Raw genomic sequence first — 25,845 nt, forward strand, 5'->3', positions numbered from 1 at the left:
CATGGGTTATTTCTCGTCAAGAATCGGAAATCTTGATGATTTGCAGCTTGGACCTTGTCTTTCTCTGAGTGAAGGGAGGACTTTGAAAAACTCTCTGCCACCTGTTTAAAATGAACGGTGACCTCGGGCCATGAGCGCCGACTCGGATTGTGTTTGCCAGGACCTTTTGTTACTGTCCCAACACATAAGAGGCACCGAGTTGAACAGGAATTAAAGATTTAGACTTGGCTTGGGTCTGAACCCTTGTCAGAAATCTGCGCATGAGACTATTGACTCCGAAGTGTATTTGTTTATTTATTTATTTTCATTTCCGAAACGGACGAATCATTTACCTTTTTCTCCGCACACCTGATTCAGGCTGCACGCTTGCCTCCTGCCAGCTAGTCCCATTGTATACCAGAGAACGTTTACCTGTTGGTGTATTTTTCGATGGGAACAACTTAATTATCGTCCAATCTGAGCTGGGATTTTGAAGACCGATCAGGTTGCGCTCCTAACACGTAGGTCCTTACGTGCATACATGACCTGTGTTCGCAACTGTGATATCACCCTCCAGATCAGATACCCTGGCCAACTTGTCTTCTGTGCTATATATACTTCGAATACCCCTCTGACATCCTCCTGTACACATCTCCGTACCAGAGTCATGCCTACTACTACGTCTTCCAGGCCGGAGTGTCCTCCTCTCGATGGCTCACTCCTCTTTCCAGAAATAATCGACTTTCACATGCAGAGGAATGCCGCTCTCCCAATGTACATCTTTCCAAACACACAAACCGGCGTGTTGATCTCCATTTCCTACCGCGAGTTCGGCAGAGCTGCTCATCGAGTAGCCCATGCTCTCCGACCCAATCGTACTGGGGTTGAAGGCGACGTCGCCGCAATAGTTGTCCATACAGACACTCTCCTGTATACAACTTTGATAGCCGGTCTGATGATCGCAGGGATCGTGGTGAGTAACCATGCCTTTTACTTTACCACTCTTTTGTTTTATTCTACATAGCCGTTTCCCATGTCTCCTCGCAACCCACCGCAGGCCATAGCGGATCTACTTCTTCGGACAACTTGTCGTCGTATAGTGTCCATCACTCCAAATCACGCCGCTCTCCTTGATGACGTCCGGTGCCTTATGCGGAATAGTGGCATTAGTTTGACAATCATCGAGATACCATCCATATCAGAAATTTACCCTCATTTGGGCAACGAATCCCTTATCCATTCTTTTGCGCCATACCCTAAGCGCTCCACCATCACACGCATAACCGAAACCATTCTATACATGCATTCTTCTGGAAGTACTGGCTTTCCTAAACCTATCGCTCAAAATCATAGGAGCCAACTCAGCTGGATGAATGCCCGTGCGGCTATTTGTGTTTCATCTTGGACAGCAAACTAATGTGGTGCAGCTTTGTTATGGCAATATCGGAACTATCCGTCGGTCCGTCTGGGCGTAATGGCCCTTCCTCCATTTCACATTTTTGGTGTGGCCGCACAGCTGTATGCAATGCTTATCGGTGTTACAGCAACATTATACGCGCCTACGTCCGTGGGAGATCGGCGGACGCTTCCTGTCATTCCGACATCGGACAATATGATTGAATGCATCAGTCAAACCGGAACCAATATCGTTCTTTGCGTTCCATATCACCTCGAACAGTGGGCCGATTCGGAAGAAGCACTAAAGACGCTACGAAAGGTCGAATACGTAGTACGTTATGCCTTAGTCTTATTTTGATCACTATACATTTGACCACGCGACAGGTGTATGGAGGTGGCCCTCTCTCAGAAAAGAAAGGTGACTTTCTTACCGCCGCTGGAATACCACTTGCACAGCTTTACGGTGCGACAGAGTGTGGTCCGGTCTCCATCCTTCCTCCTCGGAACTCAATTATCAATGGTAACCCATACTGGCAGTGGGTCGAGTTTTCCGATACGGTCAATATTCGCTGGGCGTCTCATGACCTCGATTTATACGAATGCCAAATATTGGTATGTGTCAAGACACAATCCAAAGTAGGCGTTAGATTAGCGTCTTCACAGCGATCAGATAGACTCCAGCCGAGCATCGAAAACCTTCCCGATGTCCAGGGCTATGCCACTAACGACCTTTTTGTCAGACACCCAACCCAGAGGCACTTATGGAAAATGTACGTTCTTGTTTAAAGCGTATTCGTTGCAGACCTGAAGCAGCCTCAGTGTTAGTCGAGCGGATGATGTCATCGTTCTATCCACTGGGGAAAAGACTGTTCCGTCGCAGATGGAGGCAATCATCGGTTGTTGTCCATACGTGAATGGCGCCATTATGTTTGGGCGTGAGCGAAACCAAGTTGGAGTTTTGATCGAGCCTGCTGTAGATCATTTCATTGATGTGGACAATGAGGAACAAGTTGCCCGGTTTCGAAACCGAATATGGTGAGCGTAGTTCTCTTTGTGAGTCGAGATCTTGGATTGACAGGTTTTTTTTAGGCCATATGTAGAAGAAGCCAATGCATCTGCGCCAGATTACAGTCGTATCTTCAAGGAAATGATTATCGCTGTTCGTCACGACAAACCCGTGTCTCGGACTATGAAAGGCACTCTCGAAAGAAAGGCGGCGCTCCAGGTATACGAGCAAGAAATTAATGCACTGTTAGTGTTCGCATATTATTAATCGGTCTGGCAGCTACTCAAGCGTTTTGTATTGCAGTTATGACGTTGTCGAACTCAGCCATGAAGTTGGCGATAGCACCTTACCATCACAATGGACGGAGAGCGAGTTAGCCTCCTGGCTGCTATCACAGGCCACGAAGCTTAGGACGGATCTAAAACCAACTGTAGATTTATTTGCGCAGGGCTTGGACAGGTATGAACTTTATTTAACTGGTGGACGTTGCCGCTGAATTGTTCCCTAGCTTGAGTGCCACGTACCTTAGGAATCGTCTCATCAGTGCCCTAAAGAGGTCTTCTGAACCAGGAATTCAGAATATTTCCTGCCTCATCACTCAAAACATCATTTTTGAGAACCCTACTATTCAATCGCTGGCACGGAAGGTTGCTTCCCTTGTTGCATGCGCAGATGGGACTTCCGAGTCTGTTCGAGACTCGCACATCCATGGAATCGAGGCTATGATCCAAAAATACTCGGCTGAATTTCTGAAGCTGGACTCTGACTCGATCAAGAGACCTCCAAAGCGAGCCAGACTTGATGGTAGGCGTGTTGTGCTCCTTACTGGATCTACCGGAACACTGGGATCCTATTTACTTGCTGATCTTCTCGGACGGCCAGAGGTCACAACAGTCTATGTTCTCAATCGATTTTCGGCAGCTCCAGGCACATACAGCAGTATGCGCCAGCTTAAAGCATTCGAGGAGAGAGGGTTGAACACACGACTCCTAACCTCCTCGAGGAAGATCCATTATCTTGAAGGAGACATCTCTCAGGACAGATTGGGTTTGACAGCTCCTACTTACGAACGAGTTTGTTCTCTTTCTCTTGCTCAGCTCATCGCTGACACGACTCCTGAAGCTCAGATGTTCTGTGACCATGATCATTCACAATGCGTGGCGCGTCGACTTCAATTTAGCCCTTTCCTCTTTTGAACCACATATCCGGGGTACACGGATGCTTCTCGATCTAGCACTCGCTTCTCCACTTGCCTCTTCTTTGCGGTTCATATTCGTTTCGTCCATTTCATCATCATTGGGTTGGGATACAAGTCAGGGTCCGGTCCCGGAGGAACTTCTGAGTGATCCTTCCATCGCAATAGGTTCTGGGTACGGAGAATCAAAGCACGTCGCCGAACAGGTAGAAACTTTTCACATATCTGGGTAAAATCCAGTGACTCAGCACTCTCAGATCATCGCCCGATCTAATCTGCAAGCTACATCTCTCCGAGTCGGACAGATTACCGGCGGGCCTACTGGGGCTTGGGCGATGACTGATTGGGTTCCCATCCTTGTCAAGTCAAGCTTGGCGCTTGGTTCGCTTCTTGACCTTCCAGGGGTGATTCTTCTTTCATGCGACACTAGTTTGGTTTACAAACCTTGAATTTAGGTCGTGTCATGGACACCTGCAGACCGCGTTGCAGCAGCAGCTCTTGACGTCGCCTTATCCGAGACGCATGTTCCACTCATCAATGTCACCCATCCAAGGCCTGTTCCATGGCGGACCATCTTTGAGGGCGTGAGAGATGCGCTTGTAGATTGTGGCAGAACAAAACATCCGCTGCCGCTGGAGCCCTGTTTAGGGTGGATGCAAAAATTGGAACGACGTGCCCAGGGCGCAAAAGAACGCGATTTTAAAGAGGTCGTAAGTCAAACCTTGTTAGTAGATGAAAACTATCAGCTGATTTTGCCGTGTCAGCCGGCGCTCAAAATTCTTCCTTTCCTCCGACGTTTCCTGCAGCCCCAGAATGCTGAAACTATTTCTGGTGATGCGGAGGCAGGTAATAGCTTGCAGTTTGTGACGCACAAGGCTTGTTCACTGAGCAGCACGATGCATCGTCTCTCTACACGAGAGTCTGAATGGCTTGGACCAAGCCATGCGCGGGCATGGGTGAAGTACTGGCAAAGCAGGGGATTTTTTCAATAACATTTACTCATCTGCTTGCTGCACTCACTATCATGTATAGATAACCTGTATGAGTGGATTTCGATGGACCACGCGTACTTGCTGTAACTCTACTGACCCAATTTCGCATAAGTTTCGTTATCCATGTAGGCACACGTGTATGAATAGTTTATCAGAGGTCCGTCGTGTCCTTCATAATGTATCCATGCATCTATTCATCTAGCTACCTACCATCAGTACTTATAGTGTTACATCGATACTTGCAATACCACATTGTATAATCGATCTTTGCTCAACTTCTGGCACGCAGCATGGCGAATGCGCACGCAGGTGAGCTGTGAGTGGTGCTTTCTCGTCGTCAGCTGTAAGTGGTTGTCGATGAGCGGGGGGTAACGTGTGCACTTTGGGGATCTCCAGTGTTGGTGCGTGTGGATTTGGGAGATCTAATGTTTGAAGACATGTGAGCGCACTGAGGCCTGCTGGTGGACGTTGCCACTCGGTGGCTGAATTAGAGGGAGGATTCGAGCCAGACGAGGACGCTGCCAATGAAGGATACCTCGTCGCTCGGCTGCTCGAGGGAGATAATGTCGATGCGCTGTAACCGCTCTTTCTGAATGCATCGTTAGATGAAAGGAGGGGAAACGAAGTGAATTCGGGGGCTGTAGAGGGTGTGTTGTGAGAGAGTGCGACTGAGAGGGAAGATGATCTTTCGAGTTCTGAGAATGTGAGAGACGGCCTTTTCTGCATTTCTGAGATATCATTGGAGGGAGGCTCGCTCATTGATGTCGAACCTTCGATAACGGGGCTTAGGTCTGATAGTGTCAGCGACCTTGAATATCTCTGGGATGATCTGCTCTTTTTTGATGACTGGGATGGTAGCTGGGGTTCCGGAGGATGGGAGGGATGTTGTGCGGATTCTTGTGAATAGATGGATTCGTGGCTGTAAGCGTCGACTTCGCTACCTGCTGTCTGGGGCTGTACCTCTCGTGGAGTACTAGTATGTTCGGCTAGTGGACTGAGAATTGATATCCGCGGCTTGGGTGGAGGTGTGGGTAGAGGCGCCTCTGCAAACAAATGAACAGTACTGGTGTCACTTCCGCTTTGAGAAGATATGGATTGGGGAGGGTCTGCCGACGAAAACGGGAAAGTGCTTGCCCGACCTGGGAAAAAGTCCGGACCCGAGTGACGGGTCAGAGTGCGATTGATGAAAAGCGGGGAATTTGGGCCGGGGTTCTTAGCTGTGTGCCTGGAATATTGTTCAAGCGGTACTTCATGCGATACCCTGCGCGTAGACACGGGCATGTCACGGTGGTGTGCAGGATATGTGGGGGGTATTGCCCTTTGGATGCGGGCGAATGGGTCGTCAGTGTCGTAGAGGCTGAAATAGTTGTGATCTGTTGATGTGTTGGGTAGGATGGGAGGGTGATAAGACCAGTCTAGTGGTATTTGGGGAGCTGAGACTCCCGGGATGGTATCCTGTGAAGCATGGGGCGGAGAAGGGAGAAGGAGGGGTTCGAGAGATACAGATGGTTGTTGCCTGTGACTGTACTGTTCGAGTCGATCATGGATGCTAAAGTTTGATACCCCCGACACAAATTCTTCTTCAGGATCTACTCCTCTCCCGCTCTTGCGAACCCTCGCACATTTTCCTTTACGTCTCCACCAACACCGCAAATAGAAACATGCAACTGCGACCACAGCTACGCCTCCCGCAACTCCAATGACGATTCCTGTGATGGTTTCGATGGATATTGTGGAGCTTGCATCTGAAGGGGTAGAGGTAGATGTCATAGTGGACTGGGTGTTATTAGCAGAGGCGATTCAGTCAAAGCGATGAGTACCAGCAGGGTCTTTATTAACCGCTAAACCAGCAGACGGTGAAATTACACCGACACACGCTTATATGACGGGCTTGCGGGCGCTCGCTGTAAGTGACGCTTACTAGTTGAGCCACAGCCTCATGCGTGGTCCGGTGGAGGTAAATTTAGCGTGCTTCAATTGAGCGCCTAACAACATTGGTATGGCTGTGCAATAAAAATCATCGCCGTTTTTCATGTCCAACAACCTAGAAAGCACCCGAGAAGTCGACTTTACACGCTTCTAACATAATCAAGGGTCGACTATCCGAAAGCACTTCAAAATCTGCCAGTGCGGGCAGATACATCCGATTGAGCCCTACTATCGGTTGAAATCTTGTGTGAAGTGGATGAATTTGTGGCACGTACAGGAATGTTGTCGCGCCGATCAGGAAGGATGATTCTTTATCCACCGTTCAACTACCTTTTGCATTGGGCACGCTGTCGATATGTTCTCTTGATCAGAACCATTGCCACGTTCTGTGCCGTTATTCTCCGTACGGTCCTGATAGAGTTTAGAACAGCATTGATAGAGTCGTTTGAGATGTGCATCGCATTTATCTGGAGAGTACGTGTTCGCTGAAATGCATGTTTGGAGTGCACAAGCTTGATAATTATGTGTGAGCGTGGCCTGAAATCCTAGTATATAACATACCTTCGGCCTGGCAAGGTTGGCTAGGTCCCTGGTGATAGGCCAGCCGTAGATTGGTGAGTTTGGGATTGATAGAAGGGTTTTACATACATACCTGTTTCATCTCAAGTCGTTGCCAGTGTGGCTATGGGGATGACGTTTTATCACAGCCACTACGGTTATGGTTAGCATTACCGAGGCCACCCGCACTTGTACGTTGTCTGGATCGATCTTGACTTTCAAGACTGGTTAAGTTGCTCGCCACTAGTACTGTATAAGCGAAATGGAGCGCTTCAAGAGAATAAATTTGACGTAGACCATCATAACTTGAAGGATAGTGGCGGCCTGCGATAGCTATAGGATTTGATTCCGAGTCGACGATGCTCCAAGGCGGTGCTTTCTTTCTCACGGATATGAATATATCAAGCACCTTCGAGGACCCACTCCTGTCTACAATCTCATATTCTTTGTATATCTTCACGCCCGCTTGCCTTGTAAATGTTTCGTTGAGCTCAAGCTTTCAAGGACCTTTCTTTGGTTTGAGACCTCATTATATGCAGGGATCAACCAGATCTGACAACTAATGTGAACACAGGATCGCGATCTTTGTTATTATCATCAGGGTCGGTGCCACGACCCCAATTTTTTATCTGTCTTTATACGGGATTGTGCTGCATTGAAACGACATAGCAACTCCGAACCCTTCAGGTGAATTCCTTCAGGGGGATCCTTAAGAGTCGCCACTAGCACGCAGATTCAGCACGTCAACCGCATGCCCATCCTTTTTTTGCTTAAATAACTCGATCTCCCAACGTACCATTTCTCTATCTTTCCACCATGCCAAAGCGTATTCCTACCCCTCCTCCTGGAGATGATGAACCTCGCTACCTCACTGTCGTTCACCCTTACGTCCTTGATGGCCATTGCAACATGGAGTTGCCCAAGGATAGGCAAGACTTTGCGCGTTGGGTGGCATGCTGCGTCGACGCAAAGTACTTTTACGCATTTTTCCACAAGCCCAGTGTAAGTGGTGTGAATCATCTGCATTATATATGGTTGACTTTTGTGTTTATGACATTCCCCATCGTGGCGCATATATCAGGCACGCGACATGGTTATTATCGAAATAGCTCGCGAGTGTCCCCAGCTGGATCGCTTAATCGGCGAGCATCGCTGGAAGGAGTTCCTCAAGAACTCGTCCAAACAAGAACAGGACCAAGTCACCAAGGTTTTTTATTGCACTTATAGCACTGGAAGACAGGTGCAGAAGAATGGTGAGTCAGTCGGTTCAATCCATTTCAATCTGCCGCCCGGCAGATTCCTCGATAAGCTCGATCGGTTTTGTAATAATCGATGAATCTTGATCACCTTCTATGGACGGATCAAGTGGCTAATACCATATCGGATTTCCCTCGCAGGCTGGAAGCGTATATATGTCGAAGACGCTTGGTTTAAAATGTGGTCGCCGAACAATCAGTAAGTTCCAATCCTTTATGACTTTTCAGTCACATGAGCTGACGGACCATGTTATTCTTCCAGTTTCATCACTTTCCCTTACCCTGAAACCCATTTCTGTGAAGTGCCAATTGAGGATCAGACCAATCATCCCATGTGTAGGCCCCTTCCGGGCGCTGTAAAGCGCCCTCCCCCCGAGACGCTGACCGCTCCTGTACCAGGTAAGCCCGGGGTTGTTTTACCTCTCCCTGTTTCCGGTCTAATCTATCAATATCCTTGCTACAGTCGTCGGTTCTGAACAATGGATTACCGACAAACAGCTCCCTGCTCCCATCTCAAGGGCAGGTGCGTGGGCCAAAGGTGCTCCGAAATTTACAGCACCAGTCGGCAACGGATGGAAGGCTGCTATCGCCATTTCCTCTCCGCCCATCCCTGGGCTCAAGAAGCAGCCCGCAGTTGGTGGCGGACCCATCGCAGTGAAAGCATCTGATGTTTGTATGTCGTCCACTTTTTGTTCGCTCTGAAGTACGATCGACACTCAACGCCTCCTTTGTTTCATGATAAGGGGTCGGCCTTCCTACGCCCTCAGGACTTGGAACGAATGGGTGGTCAGACTCCCCTACCGGATCTGGAAGGAACACTCCCCCAAGCGGAGCCCCCTCTCCTTTACCCAGAACGTTATCCAACCAATCTCCCACCGTCCCTCCCGGTCTGAGTGGTCCACAACCTTGGAATGCCGGGATGTCTCACCCTACTTATCCTCCTGGAATTTCAGCAGTACCAAACGCATGGAACGCTCCTCGCATCGAGATGGCGCCTGGCATCGATCGCGATAACACGAGTATCGCTAGCTGGAGCTCCAACGGAGGGTCCTCCAATGCCAGCACTGACATCATACTCACTCCTGACGACGGTCCATGCAGGGTTCAAGTCCAAATTTCGGAAAGCATGGAACGGGCGCTGGACGGGTTGTCAGTTCATGATGACATAGATCCCAATCTCGCTGAGCTGGACTCCATCGCACCCGGAAATTGGGATGAGCCTATGGGTACTCAAGTTTGGTCAGATTATCCCATCGGCGATGGGGTTACTTGGGACGATGCTCCTGCAGATGCCGAGACACAGTGGAGGGAGCTCAATGACAGCAAGGAGCAGGAGAAGCCGATTATCTGCAACGCCCACGGAATCATCTGCAGGAAGGGAATTTGCAGGGAGTACGCGAAGCAGGTTCGCGATGTGGAGAGAGCACAGAAAGATGCAAGTTCGAACAACAAGAAGGGTAAGGGCAGAGGCAGAGGCAGGGGGTATGGCGGAGGCGGCGGAGAAGGAGGGAGAGGCACTGATCGTGGTGGAGCTCCTAACGATGCTTTCCGAGGTCGCGGTGCGCCCGTGAAGTCGAACTGGCGAAGCGCTCCTAGGGCCATCGTATCCGCTGCTGCCATTGAGCGCCGGGAAAGCATCAACGAAGCGGAATCCGTCGCAGCTGAAACTTTGAATGCATGGGATAATACGTCAAATGCCTCGTGGAATGCAGGCGAAGATGTGCCTGAGGAGGAGGCACAACCTGCGGGCAATGGCGCGCCTGAGCCGTCTGATGATGGTTGGGGCAAATCTGAAGCTAGTTATGATCCTTGGCAGACTGATAACCCTTTGGAGCCCAAGCCTCAGCAGAGGCCCCCGGCGCAGACTCAGCAAAAGCCGAAACTGCAGACACAGCAGAGGCCCCAGTCACAGCGGAAGCCTCAGTCTCAGGCCCAATCCCAGCCTCAATGGAGGCAGCAGCAGCAGAAGCCGCAGTCGCAGCAGAAGTTCCAACCCCAACAGAAGTTCCAATCCCAGCAGAAAACCCAGCTGAACATCAACTCCAACAACTCCTGGGCCAATAAGAAGGCTTCTACTTCCTGGGCAGATCAGGTGGATGCCCATAGCGCTGCTGGATACCCTGACGATGATGGGTTCTCTGCCGTCAGTAGCAAGCGTGGTGGGCGGACCTCGGCAAAGGCTCCCAAGAGCTCTACCAGTGGGTGGGGCACTGTCGACGAGCAGCCCTGGTGAGCGTATTGAGCAAATACAATTGCAATGTCGTCCGGCCTCCATGCTTGTATTTTTATCTGAACCTCCATTTCTTGTACTACTACTACCATTCCTTGGGCGATATGTACCATACCCTGATAGATTTTCATACCTATGTAGTATGTACTGCCGAATCATCTTTCGTTTTACCACTGTCCAATCACTAGTGCGGCATGCGATTGTTGTCATGTATTGGTGATTGAGTTATTGTACTTTCGCGACGATCGGCCCAGCGACGGCGCTTATTCGATAAGATTCATGCATCACCTTCAAAGTACTCTGACATGCCGGGTGCAACTTTAGATCTGGTCTCCTTAGCTCTGCTTTCGTCTCACCATGGCCTCGTCAAGGCATTCTCGACATGCATGTAACAAACACCTGATACCATTTTAAATGCACGATCATTTCCACTGGCAGCCTGCTTCTTTTGCAGCACGGTCCCTCAATATTTGTGCCAGGCCGCAAGAGCACATGTGGAAAAATCCGAGTCTACTCCCATATTCCTGTCCACCTGGTGTAAGCTCGCTTGGTCACTACATGATCGATGGCTGAGCCATCATAATGTGCCAACAGACACGTCCGCATTTATCTTCTTCCAGAATGGACTTGGTAAAAACCCGATGAACGAATCATGGGCTGCGCTAAAAACGACTTTACGCTCGAACTAGGCTACGGGTGGGCTGAATTTGAAGAAAGTGAAGGCTAAGTGGGCATTGGAGCGGTATTCGGTGCGTGCTACCTATACTACACTGTTTTGTCTACTCAAAGGTTTGATCAACGTTGATAGGCGATTCATCTGGAGATTATGTGACCATTCGAGGAGACGTGTAAGGGGAGATTGTCGTTGCTTGCTTTAAAAGTGCTGGCTGGTTCGGAGGGTGTTATTTGGATGTACGGTGAGTTCTTGATGCTCTTGAAACGTGTTACCTGTGCTTTTTTAGCATGCCTTTTCGAGATGTATCCTTTGATGTATCTAATTGAGTTTTATGTGCTGATACTCATTCTTCGTCTTTCAATGTAGAACCGACGCCCTCTGAAGACACGGTATCTATACGTGCAGACCGCCTACATATTGTGCGGCAGTCCGATGTAACAGTTGGATGCGTGCTGGAAGCGACTCTGGGTCGCATCTCATCTCAAAACTACTTGGCATGTAGTGGGATAAAGCGTGTCTCATCACTACCCCGAATACTCTGGCGCCGACCCAGGCCTTCCCGACGTGCCGCAGGAGGCACACAGCGAGGAAGTATCAGTTAAGGAGGACGTTGGGGAGGCGGAAGGTAATGCAGCTCTATGATATCAACAGCGACGACAGCTTGGTTTTTTTCTGGCGCTTTTGTTCTTATTTTCTTTCTGGCGCGCTGGGTCGATGTGCTCGATCCGGGCTCTTACATGCCGGTACTGAGTATTTGATTGACATTTTTCTACTGATAAGTATGCATATATGTGCTTCCTCATGTTCATCATGCCTTTGGACTATTGTTTTCATCCTCTGTTACTTCCTATCATCACATACTTGGTACACTTTCAATTTTCACACTATGGTCTATGCGCGATGTTTTTTCTTGACACCAGTCCCAAGCCAGACATTCCACCTGTCTTCTGGCGAAACCCGGGTGACCAGGCAAACAGCCTCGCGTTTATGGAAACATAGGAAGCAGCATTCATGATGAATCTGTAGTGCTGTGTCGTCCGGTCTGTATTACAGCAGTTCTCATCCAGACACTGAGGTATATTTCCGTCTTTATGCACGCGCTCTCTCTCTTATGATATTCCCCCTCTAACAACTTCCTTAGGTAGTGTGAACATTTTCATAGCGGTTATTCTCCGCTGACGCTGAGTGACGTCCTTTAGCTTCTACATACCCAGACTCGGAGGATTGGCTCCATATCTGGGCCGACAACGATGACTTCCCCAACTACAAGGATTCTCTTCAAATCCTGCATAAGATGGAGGATGCAACGGGTATAGATGCACAGGCTCTTAGCGCCTTCCTTGAACCAGGGATGATAAACGCCCGAAAGAATTCAATTCGCGTCAAGGCATGTCGCGACTGCCAGAAGACATTGTAGACTCATGGTCTTGCATCTTCGGCATCTATGTACCCGCAGTGCACGGCGAGAATAAATAACGCGCGCTCAGGCGACTCCTCCAGGAGATCGTGACTGATTCAAAGTTAGTACTACCGAAATGTTACTTGTTCAGGTCTGCGGATGTTGATGTTGAAGTCCGAAGTCACCGATGAGACAGAGGACGCGGAAGGAAGGAACCCCGAAGTCTCGGGGGTCGAGAAGCCGAAAGTATAAGCTGGTCCGAGCGCAGTCCAGGCGCAGCCAATAGGCTGCGCCCTCTTGACATGACCTTGCGCCATCCAATATATGTCGAAATTTTCCACTCTATTCCGTTCCGTACTTACGATCTATAAAGGCAGTGAGCCTTCGAGCGAACATCTGAGTCGTCTGACCAAACACTGAGATGTAAGTACTTACCGTTTCGTATACGTTAGCGAGATGCTAACCAAAACAATAGCGTACCTTTTGTTCTAGGTACTAATTAATATTAGAGTCGTTTGACCAAACACTGAGATCGTACCTTTTGTTCTAGCCCTCCGCTCATAATCTCCACAGTTAACTCAGATCCGTTCCACATATGAGCATCTGCTGAAGAACTTCCACGCTGTTTGTGCCATCGATCGGTAAGCGCTCGTTCGCATGATAAAAATGAATATTCATTCACTGGCGCACTTGATAGCATTAGCTGTCAAAGGGGCCTAACGACTGATAGTGGTCTATATGACTGCATTTGCGCAAACAACGTGATGCGTCATCTCGAGACTGATGATCAACCTGTCTTCCCATACTCAGCCATGAACGTTGACTCGCTGTACTGTTAGTTGATGGCTACATGCGTCAGTTGGAGTGCGAGTCAGTTTGCGGATTAGAGTCGGCCCTCGCATAAAATAGTAGTAGAAGTTCACTCGTCACGCTTGACAGGCGCGCGTGTTCAGGAAGATAAGCTCCGAACGCAGACTTTTAAAGCACGGTGATAAGTGCAAAGGTGACTGAAAGGTGTGTGAGGTCGTGAATCGATACGGACAAAGTATTCATAGTAGCCGTATGAATTGCGCTGATTATAATTACTCGTCATCAAATTTTCTGATCTCGGCTTCTAGGAACGCTACAATTTCCTGAACTTTAGGTCGAGCATTGAAATCAGTGGACAGACATTCCAGCCAATACTGCTTCTGATCTTCGTCAATGCCGGTGAGCTCGCGGAAGGGCTTTCTTCCTCTCAATATCGCTGCCATCACGTGAAACGCATTCAGCACCCAGAAGTAAGGTTGTTGACCACAAAGTAGCTTCGGAGTGTCAAACATGAACCATGAACGAAACAAGATATTTACCTGAAGCATGATACAACCGTGAGAATATACGTCTGCGGGCTTTGTGGGCTTTGCCTGCCAAACATCAACCATTTCGGGGGCCATCCAACGCGCATTACCCGCGTGGCAGGAATAGAACATGAAGCTTCCCGATTGTGGGAGGATCATTGAGAGACCGAAGTCTGCGAGGCAAAGTTTGTCGTCGCTATCGATGAGTATGTTGTTCTAGATTCATGATATCGTCATCTCTCAAGTACACTAGTTCTGCAAACGATAAGATATCTACCGGTGTCAAATCGTTGTGGACAATGTCTTTTTCATGCACTAAGCAGCTATTTCAACCTGAACCGTACATGGAAAAATTGGAATCACGCACAATACTTGAGACCAGATGCTATCTGGCGTGACTGCTTTGCTTGAGATTCGGCTAGTCTTTGCAAACGCAAGCGCTTACCATGTCCAGCTTCTGTAATGTCGAAAGCCAGGGTTGTTGTTTCAGGTAGCTATCGAGAGACCCTTTCGTCATCCATGATGAAACGAATGCTGGTAAAATTCCAAAACCAGTTGTAATTCCGTGAAGCGAGAGGATATGATCGTGTTTCAATTTAGCCCAGACGCAGGCCTCACGTCGTATATCCTGTCACCAGGAATAAGCAAGTGTTGTTAATTATGCTGTAACGTAAGTCCTTACCCGTGTGGCCATTTTCAACGATGTCACCATATGTGGATTGACCCTCACTACCTTGATTGCGACCTAGAAATTTCAATCAATGTGCATTCACGCGTGGCTGTAGTTGGGCTCACTGTGGTAGGGGGATTACTAGAAGAGGTAGACCAGATGCATTTCCAGACGTCACCAAAGCCACCTGCGTGCTCAGGAGCATGACTGGTTTTCATAAGTTCCGCCATTGGGATTTCTTTGATTGGAGTCTTGAAATCGATGTTGTGTGATGGCATCTTTATTCGTGTTAGATGAGAGAGTGAGTTCAAGTGTCGAATGGCCAGTATAAATACGGGATCGTTCTCCGCACTAAACGGCATACGTAAAGGACAGATAACAGATATAGATGATAAACACTGATCTCCTGAATATAAGGTCTTGAAATTATGTAATCGCATGTCATTTAGATACGTGGTAAGCACCGTACGTATGTTTGTCCGCACTCATGTTATCCAGTGCACGAGACTCACCCAGTCAGCCCCTTCAATAAGTCGTTTGCTCAGACAACCCTGAACTTGAACTATATGTTGAGTGTAGAATAGCATACGACGCACGATGTACTATACACTTGGTATCACATTTGAATAGTATCTAAAATCTCCATAACAGATTCATTGCTGCAATCGTCGTCATTACTAAGGCCTGTAGTAAGTATTGATTTTAGTGCGAGGGACAGAAAGGGCTTTGAGAAAAGTCACCTTCTCGACACTTTTGCCAGTGCCGCCCATGTGCCATGCGGCTCAAATCAAGCTCAGGACCTCCTTTGGGTATCACCAATACAGTTCCAGGACTATAACATAAGTGTCGAGAAGCGGGTGGTACCCAAAATAAGAGCCGATGGTTGGGCCCTACCACCCATCCACTGTCATCATCCAGGAGAAAGGGGGTCGAAGGGGTGGAACTGTGGTTGTCATGGGATGCTCCCTCCATTAGTTCATAGGTGTCACAAAGCGCATGGTCAGGGTTGGACGAGAAGCGAATGAATTCATTGTTCGAGATGTTCGATTTCATGGTAGTAGTGGCCTCGATTGTGCGATGTTCAACTGAGAGAGCTGGATGATCTGACTCGGCGCACTGTTGCAATGGCAGCCTCGTCCCTGCATCCCACAGCCGAACAGCGTGATCCCAAGATCCAGAGACGATGCGAGTGCCGTCCGGCGAGAACGAGACCGACGCAACTGAATGAATGTGCCCCCGAAAGGGCTCACCGACTTGCTTCCCCGTCCCTGCATCCCACAGCCGAACAGTGTGATCCGAAGAACCAGTGACGATGCGAGTACCATCCGGCGAGAATGAGACCGACTTAACTGAATCAGTGTGCCCCCGCAAGGGCTCACCGACTGGCTTCCCTGTCCCTGCATCCCACAGCCGAATAGTCTCATCCGAAGAACCAGTGACGATGCGAGTGCTGTCCGGCGAGAACGAGACCGTCCAAACTGAATCAGTGTGCCCCCGCAAGGGCTCACCAACTTGCTTCCCCGTCCCAGCATCCCACAGCCTAACAGTGTCATCCGAAGAACCAGTGACGATGCGAGTGCCGTCCGGCGAGAATGATACTGATAAAACCAAAGACGTGTGCCCCCGCAAAGGCTCACCGACCGGCTTCCCTGTCCCTGCATCCCACAGCCGAACAGTGTGATCCCAAGATCCAGAGACGATGCGAGTGCCATCCGGCGAGAACGAGACCGAAAAAACTGAATCAGTGTGCCCCCGCAAGGGCTCACAGATTGCCTTCCCTGTCCCTGCATCCCACAGCCGAACAGTGTGATCCCAAGATCCAGTGACGATGCGAGTGCTGTCCGGCGAGAACGAGACCGACCAAACTGAATCAGTGTGCCCCAGCAAGGGCTCACCGACTTGCTTCCCCGTCCCTGCATCCCACAGCCGAACAGTGTGATCGTCCGAACCAGTGACGATGCGAGTGCCGTCCGGCGAGAATGAGACCGACAAAACTGAATCAGTGTGCCCCCCAAGCGCGTTCTGACCAGCCAGCCAGTTCATGTCACCTCCAGATGCCACACGAAGAATATTCGGAAATCGTGCAGAAAATTTTCTCGGTAGCAAAGAGTTGGCAAGCGATAATGGAAGAGCTGATACATATAGATGCGGTGTGCTGTGTAAAATTATGCCGCTGAAGACTTGAATGAACTTCTGTAAGTCCACTACGGCCAATGAGACATCTTCGAATTCAGGATGGCCCTGTGGTTGCGCGAGTAAGCACTTTATCTAGTGCACCGTATAAATGTACTTACCGTTAGCCACCGAAGAATGAGTCCAAGGGCAGGAACTGCATTGCTGAGGGCGTTAATCAGGGCGAGTAACTCGAGCCAGAACAACAGCCGCTCGTGGTTGAAGAACACTTTCACTTCTTCCGCAAGCTCCTCGTCGAAGGTTGTGTCTCCTACGTGCGAAGTCCAAAATCGAGAGGAATATGAAAGAAGTGGAAGGATACACTTTTGAACTCGTTCTTGCAGTCTGGGGTCTTCGCTATTGGGCAGATACGATGACTTTAAGTCGCAGATATTGAAGCGAAGACCGTGTTCCATCACTCGAAGAGAAGCAAATGCAAGGTCGCGTTGCGCCTTTGACACGTCCACGAAAAACTCTCCGCTGGTTGTGCCTGTCAAGAAATCACGGAAGGAGGCGTGAAGAGGTCGGATTGGGGAATCTGGATTGGTGGTGCCGCTGAGGAGGGCGCCCATGTTTTGTACCACAAGCTCCACTTCAACATCATCCTCTGGTGTTGGAAAATGGCGCCTCATGGCTTTCAGGGAAGCTAAAGGAAGGGGTTCAGTTGTGCCCAGTATTTGTCCCATCACTGAGCGGAATGCAGCTAGCGCCGTCGGATCAAATTTCGGCGAATGCTGGTCATCGGTAGATGTATCCTTGGGCATAATATTCGTTAAAATGAGGCGATACATGCTGTGCAACTTAGCAGGACCGTCTGATATGACTTTTTTGTAGCAATGAATTGGAGATAGCCCCAGATGGGGCCCTTTGATGTATTCGCAGGCGAGACGCGCCCACTCGAAAAGTCCATCAGCTTTCTTAGCGAGGACTTCAAACTCTCTGTCCTTAAAACCCGATCCTTTCAACTCATTGGATACGTAAGCACGGATGTCGCGCTCTGCGGATTCTGGTAGAATATCATCCATCGACATCGGTCGAATATGCTGAACACCATGAAACTCGTCATTGATGTCACGAAGCGGGCGAGAGGTTACGATGAAGCGCAAGTTGTCTTGGAGGGCTGTGATATTAGGAACATTGGGATTTTGATGCTTGCCAGCTAGAATACGGAGGAGATCTCTCCGTGTCTCTGGTTCACCGCTCTCGTCCAGCGCATCGATCACGATCACGATGGGTTCGATGGGTTCTTTAGTTGGCACACTTGACTCAGTTGACTTCTTGAGTGGTCCGATAAGAAGTTTTTGCCACTGCTGGACGATATCCGCCGTGGTCTTGAGCGACATTGTGGACTGAACTGCATCTGCTAATGCCCGCCTCATCTTCGGGTCACGGTCAGCCAGGTCGCGCGCGATCGTGGAAAATATCTTTTCGTGGCGACGATCTGCTTTACGCGACTGGTCAAAAGTGTAACACGAACCAAGCCCTCCCACGTCGTCGAACCACTTAGCAATGGTGTGGGCAATGGCCGACTTTCCTTTGCCTGCAGGGCCAGATAACCACAGTACGCGTGGAACGTCGTTCCCAGTGCTCTTGACCCACTCCGTGATCTCGGAAAGGATTTCCGTGCGCGTCCCTTGAAGGCATTCTTTCCTGGTATCTAGTCCCGCACCCTTTGCATAGGTCATACCGCTGAGTTCCAGTATCTGTGCTGGAAAGGTATGAATATATGTCAAGTCACCAAGGACATCCAAATCCTTACCTATATGGTGGACCTGTATGTCTATGTCGCCGACCTGTGTGGCTACATCGTGCAAAACCTGGTCCTGGAAGTCGCTCATGAGCCTATCTAACACGTCATTGTACTGTTGGATGGTATTCGTCGTTTCCGAGCCAACGTTCTTTCCGAGTCTTTTCCCTGTGATGATAACAGAAGTCTGAGATGGTGCAGGGCGCAGCAGCGAGCGACACTCACAAAAGTCGCTGGTCTCCGAATAATTGCCGATAAAATTGGCGCACTCACGTATCTGCTTAGAAATCTTTCCAAGGATACGAGTAGCGCGCATAGACAGTTTTTGGTTAAGCTTCCCGTCTTGTGTTATGAAGCGGTAAACTCGACACAACTTCTTGAGAAGTTTGTATATTTCTCTGTCGCGATCTGTTTGAGCTAGAATAATCTGTGCAAATGATTGCTGAGCGCTGATAGATATAAAGAGATAAGCATAAAACATACTTTGGCAGTCCACGACAACACGCCCAGTGCTATCTTCGCATATGGATGTAGCTGTGGAACTAGATCAGTTCGGTTCTGATCGAGAGGAGGGTCCATACATCCGCGATCTTGTCAATAATACTGTCAAATATCTTGAGGGGTTCGAGATATGTGTCATCGAAACTGTCAACATCATCGAGATCCGATTCTGCGTCTCCTGCAACAGATACCGCAGTCTCCGCAGGTTTCGGAAGTGGATGGATGCCCTTTTCTTTCTTTCTTGCATTCCGAAGTGCCGATTTCGTGCTATCAGCCTCCACTTCTGCATCAGACGGAGCAGCCTGAACCTGCGCGATCCCCAAAATTTAGAGAGCAGAGACTAGGGCAAGTGTGAGAACTTACATCGGTAGTTGGGGTCGATGGACGTTCATCACTTGGGGGAGCAGGGCTAACTTGGCTGCGTGAACCCTTCGAGCGCTTATTACAATTTTAGTGGTGTTCCAGGATGTTCATCACGCATGTTCGTGGACTTACCGTCCTAAACTTTTTCGTATCCTCCTTAAGCTTCTTCAGAAACCGACCGATTTTGCTACGGGGTCGATGCTAGAAGGATGCGTCAATGTCAGTGTTTGGAGTGGAGTGGAATAGTAAGCGATCCAACGTACCGAGCTTCCAGGAGCTGCTGCTTGACTGGATGTTTCTTGAGTCGAATCCCTCGATGAGTTGCCTTTCTGTCGAGTCATTGTGAATAGCAGTTGAAGGAAAGAGTAAGGGAAGTAAGATAAGGGCTTACACCACTTATACGAAACTATTATGGCAACGCCTCGAGGCAATACTTGTTCCAAGTAAAGAGCGATGCCGGTAAACATTCCAATGCCGATCGCACCCGAATCTTTGTATGGCGTGCGCGTTGAGCCTATGGTTCCAAGTGATGTGAACGATTGTGACAAAGTACATGGTCTTGACTGGCCAGACCTGAAATTTCAAGACTATTTGCATAATTCTAGATCTCGCGAAACCTCGCAAGATGATGCACCCATCCAAACGCTATGCGCGCTTTAATAGAGACTTGCAAGTCTGCCTCAAGATCCATATGACCACACTATCCCTCCAAATATTTACAGCCCACGATACTCAAGACGACGGCTGAAGACCATAGTTCGGCTGGTCGTTAGGCCAATAAGCTCTGCTTCCATGAACAGGAATATCGCTAAAACACTAATAAGACTGTAGTTAAAGAGAGTTGCACTTGTGGAATCAGATGGACGACTTACAAAAATGAGCCTGATGGATTGCAGTTCTCTCCGCACTCGTTGGGAAACCCAGCGATATCCACCTAGTGTACGAACAGTTCGAGCGTCAGCTGCTAGACCTTGTTCATAAGGCGACGTGTTACATACGATGTCAAGCCTCATGAGGATTCTCGGGACAATAGCCTATGATCCGATACGAGACCGGGGAATTGGGTGAGTTGAGCATGTCAACCGTCTGGTCAATCTTGTGCGTGCAATATGTCGAGACGAATTTGACACTGTTGCCCATATCAGGTCTGCTTGACGGCTTGAAATGCGACAACTCCGCAATAACTGTAGCACTGGGGCATTGTGACTCCTGCGGTGTGATAAGACAACATCTCGATTATGGAGGTGAAGAACGGATGGCTGGACTTGAAGCCACGAGGATGAAGTGTGTATAATGGACGCTAGTTTTAAAAGAATGAGGCAAAGTTAAGGAAATGAGAACTACTTACCACCCAGGATGAATGAAGAACATCAGTGTGTTATTCCCAATCCGTTGCAGGGGAACGATAGGATCATATTAATTCTCACCTTGGAAAATAAGGAGTTGATGGAGTTGCTGGAATATTGGATGGTGACAATTCCGAGTCAGGCAGGCCAGAGTGCGTCTCTCCCGCAAGGCGTGTTTGAGTGGATGTTATGTCACGGTGTTGCAAGGATACATCAATAAAAGTACCGCTGAGGTCAAACAAACCAATAACTTGCTCTCTGCAAGGTCGAATATCGTTGGCGTCTCAAGATCTCAAGTGTTGTGTGGATCATCGCGCGTTTCTGCCAAGCTCATTAGTGCAGGTCGCCTTGCGGTGCTCCGAGTCGGGAGACGCGCCCAAGGTGGTTTGCGTTGTTGATACTTGTTTATGCAGCGGAACAAGACCGAAGAGATTTTCTTTGTTCCAAGCAAAGTCATGCCATGGACTACTTTAATTTCTCATTTATGTTCACAAACACGAGGCTACAACTTTGAGAACGTATCACCTTCAACTACTCATCTGGGAATTTTGTATACTCTGAATCTATTGTACTGCCAAACAGCTGTCTAAGGCAAGCAATACCTGCGAATAAGATACTGAATCAGTCAATTCCTCTCTCCAGGCGAGCCATCAAGGGACTGGGGCTCAGACCAATCAGTTTGTTCGTAGTTGATGGAGCTTCATCTGGCATAGTAGCAGTGTTTTAGCATTGACATTCATCGTAAGCGTTCTCACTTACGGGCGCAGGTATACGGTACACACACTCACGCACAACTGTGATGAGTTTAAACTAGTCAGCTGAACTGCTTCAAATTGGTTTGTTGTCATCGATGACATCATAAAAATCCGAGTGCAACGCGAAAAAAGAGGAAATGATGACATACCCAAATAAAAGCAAGCGAATGGCCCTACAGGAAGCATTGATTTGGATACTAGCGGGAAAAAAATGAGTGACATGAAGATGAGGATGACTTACAAGACGTGACATAACGCAAGAGTGAGCTTACAGATCGAAACGACAAAAAAACGAAGTAAGAGTCGAGCAAGGAATCAAAGTCAGAAGACTGAGAAAGGGAATTGATGGGAAGGGGCGATGAGGAAAGGTGGTGACTGAGCACCATGGGGGTCTGGCACTAGATCTTGGCGGGACCGTGACGTGCCATTCAGTTTTGATGCGCTGTCAACAAAAGAAATAGACCGGCGACGGCATAGGCTACAGGCAACAGGAAAATTGGTTTTGAGAGTACGCAAGGAGGTGGCGGCACTCACGGGTGATAGGGTTGGATCAAAATGGCAGAGGTATGTGCCAGGACCGCGAGCTCGACGGTCGGACGAAGTAGGACAATGAAAATGATGATACAGACCGTCCACGTCATTCTCCGACATAGCCTTGTTGCCCGAGGTCGGCAATTGCCGTTTACGTTTGATAACATTTTTGCTGTCGCGCGACGGAGAACTCAAGACAATCTCGTCGGATCAAATTTCAGTGAAGTACGACATGAATTTAGGTAAGCGCTAGCCTCCGAGTCGGACGTCTAAACAAGTCGGAACCGTAGCTAGGTCAGGGTGGTGTTTTGACAACTGGCAGTGTGGCTAGCTGAATTCAGTACTACTGATTGATGAACCTCACAGCACATACTCGGAAACGGTCGATGATCTCCTCTTGCTGGTTAGTATGCATGTTGCGAATGCCAATGTGAACCTCGGCTTATCTACTCACTTGTGATATGGACGACATAGGCTCCGGTGGGTCCGATGTGATTTGGAGTGTTCGAACTAGGTTTAGTTTTGGTCTTCTTCCACGCACTCATTATTATCTCTTTGCCATGGAAATGATGTGTTTTTTCAAGGAATATAAAACCTAGACGGCTGATGCGGAATCATTTACATTGCACTCTCCCAAAATGATCGATCCGAATGAAGCCAAGGTTGAAGCCCTCTTGGACATCATCAACACCTCTGCACGCGAAGCAATGGCGGAATACAAGAAAACTGGACATGGAGTCCCTGGTGTTGACGCAGGCGCCTTCCACCCCCTCGACCTCGCTACAGATGGACTTGCCCTCAGAAAGGCGATCAGGCTGCTTGAGGGTGCATGCGAGCAATTGAATACAATACTGGCTCCTCCTCAACACACGGCATATAATGTAAGCGTCGATTATAGACGGCCGTACATCCCTTTTTGCTCACATTTCCAGTTCGTTAATAATTACAACTGGGCGTGCATAGACGTCGCCGTGCAAGCACGTATTGCAGACATCTTGGACAAACACCCCGAAGGTCTTAGTGTCGATGCGTTGGCTGACAAAGTCAACCTCGATAAGACCAAGATCGCACGCGTCTTGCGAATTTTGGCTCTCAGAGGTTGTTTCAAAGAAGGTAATACACATCATACTGTCGTCAATTCTCTCTGAAACCTTTGCTGTCAAACAGTCAAGCAAGACGTTTTCGCAAACACGCGACTCTCCCTCGTGCTCAAGTCAACAAACAACAGTGGGTGTTTTATAGGATATCAACGGGAATTCCCCAAGTATGCTGCGGTTCTCCATGAGACTATGATCGACAAAGAGTTTGCAAGATCGGACAAGGCTGAACATTCCCCTCGAGCATTCGCTCTCAGAAAGGAAGGTAAGAACAACGGCTTCTGGGACATGGATGTGAGTTTCATAGTCGTCATACTGGTCTTTCATGCCTTACCATATTGTACAGGATGCCGCACACGATGTGCGTGCAGATTCATCTACTCATGACAGACTGACGGCTCATGAAATCTTATCCACAGATATTTCACAGAAGTATGGTAGGCTATTCTGAGATCCAGAACTCATTTGCGGTGCTGCATCGTGAGCGATCACAGTTTTCTCAACCGCCAGCATGACTGAATCGGGTCATAAGATTACCCTTGGGCCAATGTGTCCTCTGTTGTAGATGTTGGATCTGGAACGGGAGCCATGTCTATTCCTCTGGCGAAGATGTTCCCTCATCTTAGGATAACCGATCAGGACCTCCCAGAAACTATCAAGCGGTCGAGAGATGTGAGTCCGAGCATCAGGTCTATCACCCAGCGGACAAGTTTATATTTATTTTTTTATCAGATATGGAAGACGAATGCTCCTGAGGCACTGCTTGACGGACGGGTAGAGTTCGTGCCATTGAATTTCTTAGAGGAGTCACCCGTTGCTGGAAAGGATGTTTACTATGTAAGTGCTTGGTCCCACTCAACGCGGGCTGCTCAATAATGAGAGACAGTTGAAGACTGTCCTTCACAACTGGCCAGACGATGAGTCAAGGGTTATTCTCCGTAACATCCGCAAAGTGATGGGACCAAACAGCCGAGTGTTGATTCGTGAGTCAGCTACATTTCAAAGTGGTGTTTGCTCCAGAATCAATACGCGATAGATGACTGCGTGCCCCTGCACCCATTCGACGAGTCTGACGTAGGGGCTAACGAGTTTAGTAAGGTGCGTTTAGCGTTTAGCTCGATGGTTCGGGCGTGATCATGCATCCAGGATCATAAGGCACCCAAACCCGAATTGTTGAACTTCGGTGGCCATGCGACGCACCAATTTGACATGCTCATGTGGCTTCTTTTCAATGGAAAGGAACGGACTTTGAACGAACTTAAGATTATCGGGCAAGTTCTTCCATGCCTGGATACGTTGACGTCTAATTTGTTACAATTCACAGTGCCAGTGCTGGTCTAGTGCTTACCCAAACCTATGATCTTGTAGACACAATGCTCTTGGAGTTCGGAATCGCTCAAGACTGATGTCGAACACAGCCTGCGATCTTCTGTTATTGTAACTTTACCCTCCCTAATTGATCATCGTATGATTTAACTGAGACGTCGACAAAAGAAGCTTGGTCTTTCAATGTATTTGATCAAGACTAAGCCAGTCCTACAGCGGATACCGGAAGCTTCTGTCTATCTGCGACACGAAACCATGCAGGGTTCAGGCACGCAACTGCACGCAAGCACTGCTACCGAACAGCTTGTTTTCAGTCCTTCGATGCTCGAGCTTACTGTTCTCCACCCTTTCCATCACCATCATGCGCCATTTCAGTGTGCGCAAGCTGTTCGCGCAGGATCGAGTGTGAAAAGCCGCTACAATGTCAGAAAATTTTGTGAGTACAAGCAGTGTACCTCTCCTCACGCTTCATGATGTGCCAGGATAATGAGCTTCGTCCTTTACACCGGTGCCAGTTGTCGACTCAGTCGCGTGAAAGTGAGATGCGTCATTTAGGATGCGCTAGACAGATACATCATCCACCATCCTCTCAGAGACGTGCTTGGCCACGCGACAGATGACACACTGGAATGAAATAGCGGCAATTCCGACTACTGTCCTCATTTATACGGCAGTCTTTAGCATCTTGCTGATAACCGACCAGCTCCCCTGTATTACCAAACATAAAAGGGGCTTAGATTTTCAGCAGGCATACAGACTTGCACGAGGTGCGTTATATTCATGGATATGCAAATAGGTATTTCATTTTAGCTCCTTCAGGTGGCTGCTCATTCGCATCCTTTCAACTCGCATGCCAACTTGAATGTTATAGTTTGTTCTTACATCTTGGACCGCGTCAAGGACATCGCTACCACATCTTCATGGATTTCGACCTTTTTTTGTCTCTTAGCTCAAATTATGAGCTTGGAGAACCCTAAACCCAAAGTACATGCTGAAAATATAATATAATATGAAGCACGGTCCGCTGTACACTCGGTCATGGCTGAATTGTCCATAATGAATCCACCGTTGCGGTCATCGTCAATACTAAGATCTGCAAGTGTTGATTTTAATAAGCGCAAGGACCCGAAAAGACTTTGAAGAGACTCGCCTTTATCGGCACTTTTGCCAGTGTCGTTGTACATGTTAAGATAGCTCATAGGCGTCACAAGGCGCGTGAATAGAGTTGGACGAGAAGCGAATGAAGTAATGGTTCAAAGTAGATTTGATGGTAGCGGCAGGCTCGATCGTGCGATCTTCATATGAGAGCGCTAAATGATCTGGCCCGGCGCAAGGTTGCAATGGCTGCCTCGTCCCTGCATGCCCTGCATCCCACAGCCGAA

At 48.6% G+C, this 25,845-nt stretch overlaps 8 protein-coding genes across 8 annotated transcripts; 3 read left to right on the plus strand and 5 right to left on the minus strand.

The window, feature by feature from the left end:
• Window positions 1-646: 646 nt before the first annotated feature.
• EDB93DRAFT_1076420 (putative aminoadipate reductase) lies at window positions 647-4,570 on the plus strand (the record flags this gene model as incomplete). The annotated part of the gene is made up of 13 exons (XM_041445234.1): window positions 647-952; window positions 1,004-1,358; window positions 1,407-1,708; window positions 1,762-1,989; window positions 2,041-2,147; window positions 2,197-2,412; window positions 2,467-2,628; window positions 2,687-2,842; window positions 2,892-3,456; window positions 3,506-3,784; window positions 3,836-4,012; window positions 4,034-4,288; window positions 4,343-4,570. 13 exons carry the CDS (start codon window positions 647-649, stop codon window positions 4,568-4,570), a joined length of 3,336 nt encoding a protein of 1,111 aa, XP_041312334.1.
• Window positions 4,571-4,789: 219 nt separating this feature from the next.
• EDB93DRAFT_1245829 (uncharacterized protein) lies at window positions 4,790-6,340 on the minus strand (the record flags this gene model as incomplete). Its single annotated transcript, XM_041452355.1, has 1 exon — window positions 4,790-6,340. One exon carries the CDS (start codon window positions 6,338-6,340, stop codon window positions 4,790-4,792), a length of 1,551 nt encoding a protein of 516 aa, XP_041312335.1.
• Window positions 6,341-6,793: 453 nt separating this feature from the next.
• Window positions 6,794-7,012, minus strand: EDB93DRAFT_1076500 (uncharacterized protein; the record flags this gene model as incomplete). Its single annotated transcript, XM_041445242.1, has 1 exon — window positions 6,794-7,012. A coding segment is annotated over one exon (219 nt), but the record flags the coding sequence as incomplete, so codon positions are not given.
• Window positions 7,013-7,500: 488 nt separating this feature from the next.
• EDB93DRAFT_1119250 (uncharacterized protein) lies at window positions 7,501-10,772 on the plus strand. Its single transcript, XM_041448447.1, has 6 exons — window positions 7,501-8,059; window positions 8,139-8,310; window positions 8,455-8,512; window positions 8,576-8,712; window positions 8,777-8,986; window positions 9,057-10,772. Exons 1-6 carry the CDS (start codon window positions 7,874-7,876, stop codon window positions 10,544-10,546), a joined length of 2,253 nt encoding a protein of 750 aa, XP_041312337.1. The 5' UTR covers window positions 7,501-7,873; the 3' UTR covers window positions 10,547-10,772.
• Window positions 10,773-13,430: 2,658 nt separating this feature from the next.
• EDB93DRAFT_555390 (kinase-like domain-containing protein) lies at window positions 13,431-15,009 on the minus strand. Its single transcript, XM_041456707.1, has 7 exons — window positions 14,751-15,009; window positions 14,638-14,700; window positions 14,401-14,583; window positions 14,323-14,344; window positions 14,233-14,270; window positions 13,968-14,171; window positions 13,431-13,922 (listed from the first exon to the last, which is right to left on the minus strand). The coding sequence occupies exons 1-7, from the start codon at window positions 14,985-14,987 to the stop codon at window positions 13,701-13,703; spliced, it is 969 nt and encodes a 322-aa protein (XP_041312338.1). The 5' UTR covers window positions 14,988-15,009; the 3' UTR covers window positions 13,431-13,700.
• Window positions 15,010-15,177: 168 nt separating this feature from the next.
• EDB93DRAFT_1119268 (uncharacterized protein) lies at window positions 15,178-15,885 on the minus strand. The gene is made up of 2 exons (XM_041448448.1): window positions 15,366-15,885; window positions 15,178-15,309 (listed from the first exon to the last, which is right to left on the minus strand). Exons 1-2 carry the CDS (start codon window positions 15,676-15,678, stop codon window positions 15,242-15,244), a joined length of 381 nt encoding a protein of 126 aa, XP_041312339.1. The 5' UTR covers window positions 15,679-15,885; the 3' UTR covers window positions 15,178-15,241.
• Window positions 15,886-18,442: 2,557 nt separating this feature from the next.
• Window positions 18,443-19,749, minus strand: EDB93DRAFT_1334537 (uncharacterized protein; the record flags this gene model as incomplete). Its single annotated transcript, XM_041455285.1, has 8 exons — window positions 18,443-18,505; window positions 18,557-18,712; window positions 18,770-18,971; window positions 19,028-19,078; window positions 19,126-19,353; window positions 19,409-19,483; window positions 19,541-19,609; window positions 19,672-19,749. Coding segments are annotated over 8 exons (921 nt in total), but the record flags the coding sequence as incomplete, so codon positions are not given.
• Window positions 19,750-22,678: 2,929 nt separating this feature from the next.
• On the plus strand, window positions 22,679-24,478 carry EDB93DRAFT_1245832 (S-adenosyl-L-methionine-dependent methyltransferase; the record flags this gene model as incomplete). Its single annotated transcript, XM_041452356.1, has 10 exons — window positions 22,679-22,921; window positions 22,973-23,153; window positions 23,208-23,431; window positions 23,484-23,498; window positions 23,557-23,617; window positions 23,670-23,809; window positions 23,870-23,974; window positions 24,024-24,120; window positions 24,174-24,235; window positions 24,284-24,478. 10 exons carry the CDS (start codon window positions 22,679-22,681, stop codon window positions 24,476-24,478), a joined length of 1,323 nt encoding a protein of 440 aa, XP_041312341.1.
• Window positions 24,479-25,845: the final 1,367 nt, after the last annotated feature.

This window comes from Suillus bovinus, assembly GCF_016758785.1.
Source record: "Suillus bovinus strain UH-Sbo-P2 chromosome Unknown EDB93scaffold_4, whole genome shotgun sequence".
NCBI lineage: Eukaryota > Fungi > Basidiomycota > Agaricomycetes > Boletales > Suillaceae > Suillus > Suillus bovinus.

What these genes read in the sequence shown, in the direction of transcription:
- EDB93DRAFT_1119250 (XM_041448447.1), top strand. Translation starts at nt 7,874, where the DNA reads ATGCCAAAGCGTATTCCTACCCCTCCTCCTGGAGATGATGAACCTCGC. An exon ending in ATGTGGTCGCCGAACAATCA is followed by an intron (nt 8,513 to 8,575) that starts GTAAGTTCCAAT and finishes TTATTCTTCCAG; the next exon opens with TTTCATCACTTTCCCTTACC. An exon ending in AGTGAAAGCATCTGATGTTT is followed by an intron (nt 8,987 to 9,056) that starts GTATGTCGTCCA and finishes TTTCATGATAAG; the next exon opens with GGGTCGGCCTTCCTACGCCC.
- EDB93DRAFT_555390 (XM_041456707.1), bottom strand. Translation starts at nt 14,987, where the DNA reads ATGCCGTTTAGTGCGGAGAACGATCCCGTATTTATACTGGCCATTCGA. An exon ending in CGTTGAAAATGGCCACACGG is followed by an intron (nt 14,584 to 14,637) that starts GTAAGGACTTAC and finishes TCCTGGTGACAG; the next exon opens with GATATACGACGTGAGGCCTG. An exon ending in AGCATCTGGTCTCAAGTATT is followed by an intron (nt 14,271 to 14,322) that starts GTGCGTGATTCC and finishes ATAGCTGCTTAG; the next exon opens with TGCATGAAAAAGACATTGTC.
- EDB93DRAFT_1119268 (XM_041448448.1), bottom strand. Translation starts at nt 15,678, where the DNA reads ATGAAATCGAACATCTCGAACAATGAATTCATTCGCTTCTCGTCCAAC. An exon ending in CTGGCAAAAGTGTCGAGAAG is followed by an intron (nt 15,310 to 15,365) that starts GTGACTTTTCTC and finishes TACTTACTACAG; the next exon opens with GCCTTAGTAATGACGACGAT.